General features: G+C 38.0%; 1 protein-coding gene across 10 annotated transcripts in view; it reads left to right on the plus strand.

Annotated features, from left to right (window-relative positions):
* The window catches only part of TRPC4 (transient receptor potential cation channel subfamily C member 4), a 211421-nt gene that overhangs the window by 163669 nt on the left and 32810 nt on the right, over positions 1-14942 (plus strand). For all 10 annotated transcript variants that reach the window (XM_070380391.1, XM_070380389.1, XM_070380387.1 and 7 more), the window contains one exon: positions 11912-12051. In XM_070380391.1, coding sequence (XP_070236492.1) covers positions 11912-12051 — 140 coding nt within the window. The remainder of the gene's footprint in view (positions 1-11911; positions 12052-14942) is intronic.

A 14942-nucleotide genomic window follows, 5' to 3' on the forward strand; every position in this document is an offset into this window, starting at 1 on the left:
TGCAGGCATGGGCAGGAGTGGTAGGTGGCTGCTGACAGATATGGTCCTCACACCTCTTGTGCTGTGTGCATGCTCAGTCATGACCGATTCTTTGCGACCCCATGGACTGTAGCCCACCAGGCTCCTCTGCCCATGGGATTCTCCAGGCAAGAACACTAAAGTAGGTTGCCATTTCATACTCCCAGGAATCTTTCAGATGCAGAGATCGAACCCACATCTCCTGCACTGGCAGGCAGATTCTTTATCATTGCACCATTTGGGTAGGCCTAGTGCCTTCTATGGGTCTGGCATAAGATGAGTCTCTACCAAGTGAAATCACTGCATTTAGATTTCTTTTTGAACAAAATCAGAATTTTGACCAGAGACTACTTCTTGTGCCCCCAACTTATGGAGGGGGGTGAAAACCCTCCAGCGAAGATAAAATCTTTTTGTTCTCTTTATATTCATTGACTTGGTGTCACAGCATGGAATTCAGTGTTCTGTTAAGAGACTTCCAAGGTCAGACCCCTCAGCTAGCTTTGGGGCTGCCTTAACAGGCCCTTGGAGTGTCCTAGGTGAAAAGGTGACTTGCTCTTTTGCTTGGGGTTATTTCCTCTTTGTGAAAGTACTGACAGTGAGAAAGGAGAGGCAAGACGTCTGTTTTGCAGAATTACACATTTTTTTACATGAAATCGAGGCTGGTTAATTACAGCACTGGAGGGCTGCCTGCTGCATCTCATCCCCCACAGCTAGCTTCACGTGATGGGATGTAAGAGAACACTCAGCCTTGATGAAAACTGTTATGGGAAAGGTAGAAAAAAATAGTCCAAACTTCCAGGCATCCACAAATATTTTCAAAAGGAAGTTCTCTGACTCATTTGCACTGTGATCTTTCGGTTGTTGGTCCCCACAGTCTTACATCAATGCTTGTAATTAGACCTCCACCACCACGCTGAGAAATCATGTCATCTGTTTATAAACAGCAGAGAACAATTTTGAAATGTTCCCATTGTGGGAACAGCACAAACATTTTCTGACAGACGCTCCCTCAAGCTTTGTTCTCTTCAGTCTCTTTTAGTTAGCGTGAATCGTTGACTATCTGGATGTGTTTTCCAGCCAGTTAATAGCACCCTCTAGTTTTTCTCAAGGCTTGTTTCTTCTGAAATTTCAGTGAATGTTGCCAGAATAGAAGAAACTTGATATGCCACTAATGTGCTCGTGACAAATAGAAACCGGTAGTCCTCAAACAGGTATGTGGTGATGGAGGAAGTGATCCAAACAGCTACGGGAAATGATCCTCGAATCTGGTGCTTTGAAAACAAAAGATCCCAAAACCATTAGTCAAGAAGCACTAACTGACAGTCTTATTTACAGCTCAGGTTAAAAAAAAAAAATGGGCTGAGTCCTCAATTTCATCAGGATCTCTATTTTTTCCATACAGTTGTGCCTTTTGAAAGTCAGTAGTACAATAATTTTTTGTGTGATTCAGAGAGTTAGATATTTAGTGTCTATCCTCTGAACCTTGAGGAACTGTAATATATCTGAATTGTGAGTTTTTGTTTTGAGTCTTCTTAGGAAATCTTGGAGGTCATCCAGTTTGAACTTTCAATTGAAGTGTCATGTTCTTGAGTCCATCTAATAAGAACAGAGTGCTGGATATTAAGGAGCTCCAGGTTAAAACTGTGCTTTCTATTGAGCTGCTAACTGCTGCTTCAACACTCCTTCCTGGTGGTCTTCCTCCTGTCCTCACCAGGACTCACTGCTGATTAGTTAGCAGTGAGTCCTGGTGTCTTTACTCTTTTACATAATTATCCATAAAGTATTTGAAATTATCTATTTTGATGACTGTTAATAATCCCATTTGGCTTTCCAGTTGGGTAGAAGCGAAACAAGAGATATGATTTATTTATAAAGGGAAATAAAATATAAACCCTTTTGTTGGTTTGCAGGTCTTTTAAATATATTTTATTTTAAAATATTTACATAATTTGAATACACCAGAATCACAAATTCATAGACCTGGAGTGACCTTTAGAGGTCCAGTGAAACAAGTATCCACTTATTGCTAGAATTTCCCTGGAGTATGACTGATTGCTGGGGGCTTCCCTGCCGGCTCAGTTGGTAAAGAATCCACCTGCAGCACAGGAGACCTAGGTTCAATCCCTGGGTCTGGAAGATCCTCTAGAGAAGGGAATGGCAACCCACTCCAGTATTCTTGGGGCTTTCCTGATGGCTCAGATGGTAAAGAATCTGCTCACAATATGGAAGACCCAGGTTCTATGCCTAGGTCAGGATCATTGCTTGAATTTCCCTGGAGTATGACTGGTTAACTCTGAAAGGTGATCCATTCCAGTTTGGGGACAATTCTGATTGCCAGAAAATCCCTCTTACATTGGGCAAGAAGATTCCTTTCTATGTCTTTCATATCATAGATCCAACTTCTGCTTTCTGGGGCAGACCAAAGCAAGTGTGTGCAGCAAAGTTTTTCATCTCTCATAGTGTCTATTGTGATGACTGATTCTCATAGGATTTTGATAATTCAAACAGGAAGAGTAGTGTCTGGCTTGTTTATACCATTAAGGTAGAATTAACCTCAGATATGCAGATGACACCACCCTTATGGCAGAAAGTGAAGAAGAACTAAAAAGCCTCTTGATGAAAGTGAAAGAAGAGAGTGAAAAAGTTGGCTTAAAGCTCAACATTCAGAAAATGAAGATCACGGCATCTGGTCCCATCACTTCATGGAAAATAGATGGGGAAACAGTGGAAACAGTGTCAGACTTTATTTTTCTGGGCTCCAAAATCACTGCAGATGGTGACTGCAGCCATGAAATTCAAAGACGCTTACTCCTTGGAAGGAAAGTTACGACCAATCTAGATAACATATTGAAAAGCAGAGCCATTACTTTGCCAACAAAGGTCCATCTAGTGAAGGCTATGGTTTTTCCAGTGGTCATGTATGGATGTGAGAGTTGGACTGTGAAGAAGGCTGAGGGCCGAAGAATTGATGCTTTTGAACTGTGGTGTTGGAGAAGACTCTTGAGAATCCCTTGGACTGCAAAGAGATCCACCCAGTCCATTCTGAAGGAGATCAGCCCTGGGTGTTCTTTGGAAGGAATGATGCGAAAGCTGAAACTCCAGTACTTTGGCCACCTCATGCTTAGAGTTGACTCATTGGAAAAGACTCTGATGCTGGGAGGGATTGGTGGCAGGAGGAGAAGGGGATGACAGAGGATGAAATGGCTGGATGGCATCCCTGACTCGATGGGCATGAGTGTGAGTGAACTCTTGGAGTTGGTGATGGACAGGGAGGCCTGGCGTGCTGCGATTCATGGGGTCGCAAAGAGTTGGACACGACTGAGTGACTGAACTGAACTGATACTTCTTGTAGGATTCTGTCCATAGAATTCTGTGATAATCCAAACCTTTTGTTTTTAGAAGTGAGATAACTGAAATCTAGAGATATGGAGCTTCTGGCTAAGATTACAAAGCTGATTACTAGTTGAGCTGAGCCTCATTCACCTATTATTATTATCATTGTGCTTCTGAGGAAAGTTAATTTGAACGTATTTGTTCGAAGATTGCAATGCTTACTTATATGGCCTCACCTCTGGGAACTGGCAAAGTTTTGAACAAAGCAAAACAAAGAAACTCCATTGTGAAATCTCTAAGAGCACTGCCTAAGGAGACTGAGGTCCAGTTCTAGTTTTTCCATTAAGTAGCTTTAGTCACATGGTCTTTGGGGGTCTTAGTTCTGTTAGGTACTTTGCAGTTGCATGCTGGATTCTCAGACTGTACTTGGGTTTAGTAGGAAAAAGCACCACAAATGTGGGAAGGGAGAGCTTTTCCATGGGTACTGAGCATTTTTCCTCATTTCCTCATTGGATAATATAAATTGTAAGTTTCCCACAAGCTCTAAAATCAGTGCCTGCATCACATCTTTTTCAGATATGATACATTCCTTTCTTCAGAAGGAGGATGTGATCATTATCACATCCCAAGTTATGCTCAACCTTATCTAGTTCTCAAGAGAGATTTATTTATGAAAGAAACCTCAAAAGGAAGATATAAACAGCAAATCTAGAATAAAGCAAAGGTTTACAGCAGACTCTAAAATGCACTCTAATTAATTGATATCCATTCTTATCTGGGTTCTTAATTTAAATGTGACAAAATTTAACAATAAAACTTTATTAATAATACTAAAATATTGCAAGTTTTTCACTAAATAATTATGAGCATCAAGTCTAATACATTTTACTTTCAAAGTTTCATTGAAAAAATTTTCACAAACACATTTATCAGCAATATATCACAATTTCTTTATTTTTAATCAATCTCTCATAATTTTTGCTGCCTTAACGTTAAGTTGTACCACTACTTCATCTCAGTTTTTTTTTCTCCCCCTAGGGCACAGATATATAAAATGTTGACAAACATACACTCATAGTACCAGCACGATCACCATATAGGACAAAGTATGGCCCAGCAAGCCAAATTTGGCCCTTTGCTAGTTTTTATAAATAGTTTCTGGAGAAGGAAATGGCACCCCACTCCAGTACTCTTGCCTGGAGGATCCCATGGATGGAGGAGCCTGGTAGGCTACAGTCCATGGGGTCGTGAAGAGTCGGACATGACTGAGCAACTTCACTTTTACTTTTCACTTTCATCTATTGGAGAAGGAAATGGCAACCCACTCTAGTGTTCTTGCCTGGAGAATCCCAGGGACAGAGGAGCCTGATGGGCTGCCGTCTATGGGGTCGCACAGAGTCGTACACGACTGGAGCGACTTAGCAGCAGCAGCAGCATAAACAGTTTCATTATAACAAAGCCACACTCATTCATTTATTGTTGCTGTTGCTCAGTTGCTAAGTCCTGTCCGACTCTTTGCAACTCCATGGACAGCACGTTAGGCTTCCCCATCCTTCACTAACTCCCAGAGGTTGCCCAAGTTCATGTCAGTAATGCTATCCAACCACTGCAAAGCCTAAATAATTTATTTTCTGGCCCTTCACAAAGTATGATGATAGTTTAGATTGTTATAGATGTGCTTTATCAAATCAAGACAATTTCCTTCTAGTCATACTTTACAGAAACCTTTTGTCATGAATGAATGTTGAATTTGGTCAAATGAATTTACTGCACCTATTGTACAGATTTATTGCATCTAATGAAAATATTTTTTTTCCCCAAAAATCTATTGATGTGATAAATTACGTTGATTGATTCTTAAATATTGAAACAAGCTTGTATTTTTAGGAAAAATGGCATTTGGTCATGACTTATTATCAGTTTTATATATTACTATATTTAATTTACTAATATTTGTTGATTTTGTACATATTCATAAGGATTATTAGTGTATAGTTTTCTTTGTATATATTTTTGCCTGACTTTTTATCAGAATAATACATACTTTTAAACATCTTTTTCCTTGTAATTTTGTATTTCATTAGCACTGGCATTATTTCTTTCTCAAATATTTGGTAGAATCCCATGAAAAACTAGACCTGAATTTTTCTTTGTTGGAAGGTTTTTAACTATGAATTCATTTTCTTTAATGAATAAAGGACAACTCAGGTTACTCTATGTCCTCTTTTGTGTGTTAGGTAAGTTTTGTCTTTCAGGGGAAATGTCCAATTCATTTATGTTGTGAAATTTATGAGTATCAATTTGTTCCCTTTATTCACTTGTTATCCTTATAAAGTCTGTAAGATCTATATTCATTCCCATCTTTCATTTCTGATATTGATCATCTCTTCTCTCTTTTTTCTTGATCAATTCTAGTTAGAATTTTTTTCAATTTTATTGACCGTTTCAAAGAACTAGATTCTGTTTTCATTGATTTTCTCAAGTTTTATATTTTAAAATGTATTGATTTCTGCTTATTTTTTTTTAATGTTCTTCCTTCTGCCTGTTTTGGGTTTAATTTGCTCTTCTTTTCATAGTGTCACAGTTAAAGCTGAGATCACTGATTTGAGACCTTTACTATTCTCTAATTAAGCATTCTACTCTAAGTACTGTGTTAACTGCATCACAGAATTTTTAGTTGTATTTTCACTTGTAATCATTTCAAAATATTTTCTAATCATTCTGTAAATTTCCCTGTGACCAAAAGTTATCAGAAGCATATTATTTAATTGCAAAATATTTGGAGATTTCAACATACAATGTATTATTGATTTGTTCTTTACTATGGCCTATCAAAGGATTGTCATGCAGTTATGTTTTGCACTTTTATCCTATTCTTCATCTCTTTTAAATAGTAAATATTTAAACATTTCAAATGTATAAATATGTTGAAGTTATATAGTCTGTCTTGGTGAATGTTCCATGTACACTTGAAAAAAAAAATGTGTCTTCTGCTATTAGACTGTTGATAGTGTTGTTCAGTTCACTTCAGTTCAGTCGCTCATTCGTGTCTGATTCTTTGTGACCCCATGAATTGCAGCACGCCAGGCTTCGCTGTCCATCACCAACTCCCGGAGTTCACTCAGACTCACGTCCACTGAGTCAGGGATGCCATCCAGCCATCTCATCCTCTGTCGTCTCCTTCTCCTCCTGCCCCCAATCCCTCCCAGCATCAGAGTCTTTTCCAGTGAGTCAACTCTAAGCATGAGGTAGCCAAAGTACTGGAGTTTCAGCTTCAGCATCATTCCTTCCAAAGAACACCCAGGGCTGATCTCCTTCAGAATGGACTGGTTGGATCTCCTTGCAGTCCAAGGGACTCTCAAGAGTCTTCTCCAACACCACAGTTCAAAAGCATCAATTCTTCGGCACTCAGCCTCCTTCACAGTCCAACTCTCACATCCATACATGACCACTGGAAAAACCATAGCCTTCACTAGACGGACCTTTGTTGGCAAAGTAATGTCTCTGCTTTTCAATATGCTATCTAGGTTGGTCATAACTTTCCTTCCAAGGAGTAAGCGTCTTTTAATTTCATGGCTGCAATCACCATCTGCAGTGATTTTGGAGTCCCAAAAAATAAAGTCTGACACTGTTTCCACTGTTTCCCCATCTATTTCTCACGAAGTGATGGGACCAGATGCCATGATCTTCGTTTTCTGAATGTTGAGCTTTAAGCCAACTTTTTCACTCTCCTCTTTCACTTTCATCAAGAGGCTCTTTAGTTCCTCTTCACTTTCTGCCATAAGGGTGGTGTCATCTGCATATTCGAGGTTATTGCTATTTCTCCCGGAAATCTTGATTCCAGCTTGTGCTTCTTCCAGTCCAGCGTTTCTCATGATGTACTCTGCATATAAGTTAAATAAGCAGGGTGACAATATACAGCCTCGACATACTCCTTTTCCTATTTGGAACCAGTCTGTTGTTCCATGTCCAGTTCTAACTGTTGCTTCCTGACCTGCATATAGGTTTTCTCAAGAGGCAGGTCAGGTGGTCTGGTATTCCCATCTCTTTCAGAATTTTCCACAGTTTATTGTGATTCACACAGTCAAAGGCTTTGGCATAGTCAATAAAGCAGAAATAGATGTTTTTCTGGAACTCTCTTGCTTTTTCCATGATCCAGTGGATGTTGGCAACTTGATCTCTGGTTCCTCTGCCTTTTCTAAAACCAGCTTGAACATCTGGAAGTTCACGGTTCATGTATTGCTGAAGTCTGGCTTGGAGAATTTTGAGCATTACTTTACTAGCATGTGAGATAAGTGCAATTGTGCAGTAGTTTGAGCATTCTTTGGCATTGCCTTTCTTTGGGATTGGAATGAAAACTGACATTTTCCAGTCCTATTGTTTAGGATTTCTGTATGCTTTCTTTATTTTTTAACTGGATATAGTAGTTTTGCAATGTTGTATTAGTTTCTACTGTACAACAACATGAATCAGCCATATGTATACATATATCCCTTCCCTTATAAGCCCCGCCCCATCCCAACCCCTAGGTCAGCACAGAGCACTCAGCTGAACCCCCCTGTATGATACAGCAGCTTCCCACTAGCTATCTGCTTTACACATGGTAAATGTGTTTATATGTCTATGCTACTGTCCAATTCATCCCGCCTTTCCCTCCCCACTGCTGTGTCCACAGATGCATTCTCTACCTCTGCATCTCTATTCCTGCCTTGCACGTAGGTTCATCAGTACCGTCTTTCTGGAACTTCTATATTCTTACTAAACTTCTTCCTACTGTTTCATGTACTTTTAGAGAGGAATAGTTAAGTCTCTAACTATAATCGCACCTTTATTTATATTTAAGTTCTATGGCATCTTGCATTATCAGGTTATTTTGTCAGCTGCATTTATATTTAGGACTGATCTGTCTTCTCAGAGATTTGACCTGTTTATCCTTATGTTTTATTCCTGTACATACATAGTAATACTTCTTCTGAAATATATCTAGTCTTACGTTAATATAACCATTTAAGCTTTTTTGATTAGTATTTCATGGTATCATTATTATTCATTTGTGTTTGGCCTATCAAAGGATTGTCATGCAGTTATGTTTTGCACTTTTATCCTATTCATCCATCTCTTTTAAAAGCATGTTTAGACTTTATCTTTCATTCAATGCAGTTTTTAATATTGGTAGATTTAAAATCTACCCCATTGTTTTTCCTATTTTCCCTATCTGATGTATTTTTTCCTTTTTTTCCTCTGCCTGTTCTTGGACTGCATTTTATAACACCATATTTATTTATATTTTTGACTCTGCATTTATGCATTTAAACATATTTTGAGAGAATGCATTAGGATTTACAACATAAATTTAATTTGTCACAGTCTAACTTCAAATAGTATTTTGCTTTACATGTAGTATCAGAACCCTGTGATTCTGTGCTTCTCATTCCTCTTTCTTGTCTTCTGTGCTGTTGTCATGTGTTTTGCTTTTACATATGTCATAAACCACAGTACAGTGCTACTATTTTTGTTTTGCCTTGGGCAGTCAATTATCTGTTAGAGCAAAATAAGAAAAACATCTTTTACATTGATTTTCACTTTAGTAATTTCTGAATAGAGATCTTCATTTCTTTTTATAAGCCTAAATATCTATCAGTTATGTTCTGCTTTAAAAAAATAACCCTTTAGCATTTCTTGGAGCATGGGCCTCTGTCTGAATTTTTGATTGTCTGAAATGAGTTTTTCATTCTCCTTTATTTATTAGAGATATTTGTGCTGTGTGTAGAATTCTGGATTGACTTCTTTCTTTTTTCAGCACTTTAATGATGCCTTCTGTGCGGTTTCAGACAATCCATTTGATATCAGTCCTATATTTTTTCCTTTGTATGCAATGTGTCCTTTATTTCCACCAAATCCCTGTCCCTGGTGCCTTTAATATTTTTTATTTATCTTTTTTGAACAGGTTGAGTATGATATATCACAGTGTGCATGTGCTTGTATGTGTGTATGCATGTGCGTGTATTTTGTTAGGGTATTTATTTATACCTATGTAGAAGGCTGGACAGAAGTGTATAGCATTTATGCCTGAAAATGGATATGCCTCTTCTGTTAGGACATGAGTGCAGGAATTTGAGGCAGTAGAGTCAGAAGCTGAGCTGGATTTGTGTTTCATTGTTGCTGTAATCAGTTTCAGGCCACCATATACAAAGACTGCAAGTCTTTGTACCCCTCTCTCCAATTCATGGGCTTCCCAGGTGGCTCAGTGGTAAATAATCTGCCTGCTAACACGAGAGGCCTGGGTATGATCCCTAGGTCAGGAAGATCCCCTGGAGAAGGAATGGCAACCCACTGCAGTATTCTACCTGGGAAATCCCATGGACAGAGTACCCTCGTGGGTCCATGGGGTCACAAAAGAGTCAGACATGACTTAGTAACTAAATAACAACAACTCAATTCACACATTGAAATCCTATCCCACAATGTGATGGTTTTTGGAGGTGGAGCCTTTGGGAAGCACCTGGGACATGAGGGTAGAAGCCTCACAAATGGAATTAGTGCCCTTAGAAGAACAGACCAGAGAGCTAGCTCACTGTCTTTCTGCCAAGTGAGGACACAAAGAGAGGTCAGAAGTCTACGACATGAAACAGGACTCTCACCAGAGCCTGACCCTGACACTCTGACCTTAGATTGTAGCCCTCAGAACTATGAGAAGTAAATTTCTGTTGTTTATAAGACAGCATGTCTGGAGTGCTTTGTTATAGCAGCCTGAACAGATAAAACAGTTGGGAGAGATAATTATTCTCAGAATTCCTGCTCTACCCCGTTTCTGGCCTTCCTCCAGCACCTGTGCCTCTGAGGGAGTTTGTGTCCAGGTATTTGTGATCCTCTAGTGGTTGTCAGCTTCTGCTTCTTACTGAGTGTTTATCAGCCTGGTGATGTGAGGCAGAAAGCCTGTCTGTTTTCCAGGTCTAGGGTCAGACTTAGGTAAGCCTATGCCTGGGCATCAGGGAGCATCTCAATGATCCAAATCTTCCTTGTCATGGTGGTAAAACTGTGCAGGTTGCATGCAGAAGGGTTTCCCAACCTTCCCCCATTGGTAGGAAGCATCTAAGGATGTTGGTATAAATGTTAGTCCCAGTTCTATTTCCTGCTTCTCCCAGAGGACTGATGTGTTCTGCTTCTTGGGGTGCAGGAGCCTGGATAAAGCTTTGTGCTTCCTCCCAGAACCAGGTTCTTGAGCGGTGTCAGGATCTATGGAAATTAGCTTACAAGTGAATGGACACCCTCCTCGTATCTGTGTCCTAGGGGTTCTGTCCTCTCTCAGTAGCTCATGCTCAGCTTTTAGAAGTTTGTTTAAGAAGGTTTTCTGAACTTGTCTTAATCTCTTGTGTTGATATGGTGCCAGTGTCTCTCACCCTGCCACCTGACCCAGGGAAGCTAATGCTCTCCTTGTCACTCTCTTTGCAGCAACTGTTTTCTTTGACATATAGGCTCCCTGGTTTCTCACCTCTCTGACAGATTCATGAAAAAATATGATTCTATATTTATATGACTTTTTCTTGCTTTTAGTGTAGGACAGATATAAAACTCTGTACTACCCACATTGGTATCAAACTATCATTATCATAAAAGAGTCTAGTTTTCTTATTTTAATGTAGTTTTAAAATCATATTTATCCTTTTCATATTTCCTGATTCTAGATATCTTCATATTTTCCCTTCTCATTATTAGGCTCTAAAAATAGATTTATAAAATTTTAATAATATTCTGGAAATAGAATAAAGATATACAGTGATATGTTATAAGTAATTTCTAATATTTGAAAATAAAATATTTCCTATTAAAAACATGACCATAATCAAAGGAAAGGGATTTTTATTTTCTCTGGGTATAGCTTTAGACCTATTGCTAGAAGTATGAATGTTATAATCGCTTTTTAAACAGAACTGAAATCAGATCTCTGAAGGTGCTAACTGCTTACAAAAGCACAGCAAAGTACCCTGGTCAATGGTATTAAGCCAGTTTTGTTCAGTAGATAAAAGAGATGCAAGTTCAGCCCCTAGGTTGGAGAGACTCCCTGAGGTTTGCTTGGAAAATCCTACGAACAGAAGAGTCTGGTGGGCTACAGTCCATGGGGTTGCAAAGAGTCAGACTGGCTGAGCACACATACATTCACTAGTTTTTTCATAAATCTTTGAGTCATTTTGGCTTGGGAGGAAAAATGTCTTTAAGTATCTGTTTGCAAATGACCATCATGATATTTTCCATGAGAAAGATATAGAGGTAGAGAGGAATCCCAGTTTGAGTCAAAATTTCACAACCTTCTGAATTTATCAAATGAATAAAAAGAAAGTGAAGCAGCCTCAAGAGAATTCTCTACAAATTAGCTAAGAATCCTGGAAGTTTTATAATCTGACTGGGACTCAATTATTATTACCTATAAAAATAGGTGTTGTATTAGAGTGACTATATAGTTTCCTGAAGTTCCAAGATTCTCTGATTCCTAATTATGTATCTCTGTTTATAATGATTTGATTGAAAAACCACTCTTACATGAATCTTTCTATAACTGCAGGTTTTATATGGGGAGAGATTAAACAAATGTGGGATGGTGGACTTCAAGATTACATCCATGATTGGTGGAATTTAATGGATTTTGTGATGAACTCCTTATACCTAGCAACAATCTCCTTGAAAATCGTTGCATTTGTAAAGGTAACTATAATTTATGTTATTGGTAAAGCAAAAGTTATGTTAACTATTGATAATATTCCATTGTTATTATTTTTATTAATAATGCTGCCTAGGGCATTATCTGTATGTGAAATTCATCATCTCATGACTTTCCTGAGAGATAGAAATAAAATACATAGATAATGCACAGCTTATAGTCGTAAAACAAATTTTGATAGACATTTAGAAATTGTCACCCAATTTTCTGGTATCTAAATTGAATGATGCCTAAAAGTGATTCACAATAGCTGCTCTCAAGTCTAATCTTTTCCATTTCTAATGAAATTCTACCTCAAACACTGTTCAAACTTTTGCAACCAGAATCTATTTTTATCAGTTATAACTAACTGATAAAATTACACAGACAGATCAAAATATTACTCTCTTAAAGCATTGAAATTATTATTTCAGTTTAAACTAATATAGCTTGATATAATTGGAGCAGAATATAATTCTTCTCCTCACCCCATTCAATGTGACAGTGCTGAAATCTCACACACCCATTCCTCCCCCGCGTTCCATACAGCATCAATCTCACCCCAAACCACATAATTTACATAAAGCGTTTTTGTTCTGCAGTGACAACTGAGATTATTTTGTGCTTTGGGGGATGTTTTTTAAACCAAAGTATGATCGTGTCCTCCTTCCTGCCTTTCCTTTCACTCCTTCCTTTTCTCTTCCTTTTTAAAAAATGTGTGTCAAACTGATGAGTGAATTAGGAAAACACAGTGTTTAATTGGGACTGTACATGAATAATTCATGCGATCTAATGATCTGAGCTAGGAAATGCTAAAACAAAAGTGAACTCTCATTCATTTAGTGTTGTACTAAGTCAGCTCCTGAAACGTTCAGCTGTAACAGGGTCAAAATTGCCCAAAGTCGTTTCCTGAATTGTTCAATTAAAATGTTTCCAGCACTCATCAAAACATTCAGAAAAAATGTTTTCTGCCAGTTTCATGGAAAACTAGCTATGTTTTAAGAATGGAAATGATTTGATAATTTTTTTCTATCTGCATTAAGAATGAATTACCTTGGGCCTTTCTGAAGATGACAGAAAATATTGTGTTAACCAAGCCAGTTTTGCATCTGTGCAGGAGATGGATATCTATTTTGAAGTGCATATCTTCCCAATTCTTCTTTCTTCTGTCATGATGCTTAAGTATATCTATAAAGTTGTTTTGGACATGTTTCTCTCAAAAAGTAATGTATCTGTTTTTTTGTGACCACGTGCAGTTATAAAATTCTAGTTCCACATGACATATCAATTCTTCTCATACTTTCAGGTGCTAAGAATCACCTGAAGAGCTTGCTAAAACAGATCCCTTTTCTCAATTCCCACAGGTCAGGAGTATTAGGCAGGGGCCTAAATTCGCATTTATTGCAAATTCATCAGCTAATTTTGAAGTAAATGGTCTAAGGAAGACATCATGAATAGCCCTAGGCTGAAAAATTCTATTTAGCAGCTCAAATAAATATGGGTTTGATGCCAAAAGGAACCTCTCTCATATAATATTTATATTAAGAAACATTTTATAGATCTCATTTATATGGTATTCACTTATGGTACATATATATTTTATATATAAGAACTCTGATATATACTAAGTACAATTATATAAATTAATGAACACCTGTGTATTTGGGGCCTCAGTGGTTTCAGATAACTGGATTTGAATTTTCATAAATTCTTTATGTGGAATATCTGTTTTCAAACTAAAATATAAACATTGTTCCTTATACTGTAAATGGGAAATTTTGTGTTAAAAATTCAACTAGGGAGTACCCTGGTGGTCCAGTAATTAAGACTCCACACTTCCAATGCAGGGGGCATGGGTTCAGTCTCTGATAGGGAAACTAAGATCCAGCAAGCTTCACATGGCTAAAAGACAAAAAAAAATCAACTCATCCCAAGTGATGAAGAAGAAAGAAAAGAAAAGGAAAAAAAGATGGAAAAGTACATAGAAATAACCTCAGATGAAGTCTTTGGGAAATATATGGATTGCTTATGCCCTTTGGTCATAGGAGTTCAGCTAGGATTATAAACATAAATGATGAAAAGTTATTTCTGAATGACTAATTTGTGTGCTCCAAACCTGAGTTTCATGAATAGTTTTTAAATGGCTGCACTTTAGACCTGGGTTTCCTGGGCTCAGTTTTCTCCCATCACTTACTAGTTATGTGAACTTGGACCTGTTTTTTCACCTCTCTGTGCTTCACCTATAAAATAAGGAATTTCTGCCTTACACCATTAATATGAGAAAAACATGAGTCGATCAATGTATTTAAAGTGCTGGTATCCAAATGCATGATTAGTTCTCTCCTTTCTCTCCTACTGCTGTTTCCTCCTCCTTCATGTACCCTGAGTCCACTGGACTTGCCTCTTGCAATGTCTTTATTGTGGCATTTGCTTTATTTTAGTTGAAAAAGACCTTCATGTCTGAATTCACACTTGCCTTTACCACTTGCAAACTGTCTAATTTGGGGCAAGGTGTTTCATGTGGGCCTCGATTGTATTATCTTTTAAATGACGATAATAGCAAAAAAGCACCGACTTTGGGAGGCTGTGATGTCATGCTGATTTGGTGACTCAGCCTCCTTGATCATCTTTTGTTCTATCATTCATTTTCTCATGCTAATTTTTAATAACATAATTTACGATTTCAGGAACAGGAGCATTATTTCTGTACAAAAATAGACTACCATAAATGAGGCAAACAGTCATTTTGTGAATCAAGCAATGAGAATTTATGGAGTCACATTAAGAAACTGGCTTTCCATCTGTTTGTTGAGAATGCAGACACTGGCGATACAGCCCCTGCCTTCAAGCAGTTCACAGAAAGGAAAGAGAAATGCACATGAAGACCTTACAGTGT

This window comes from Bos mutus, chromosome 12 (genome assembly GCF_027580195.1).
Source record: "Bos mutus isolate GX-2022 chromosome 12, NWIPB_WYAK_1.1, whole genome shotgun sequence".
Classification (NCBI taxonomy): domain Eukaryota; kingdom Metazoa; phylum Chordata; class Mammalia; order Artiodactyla; family Bovidae; genus Bos; species Bos mutus.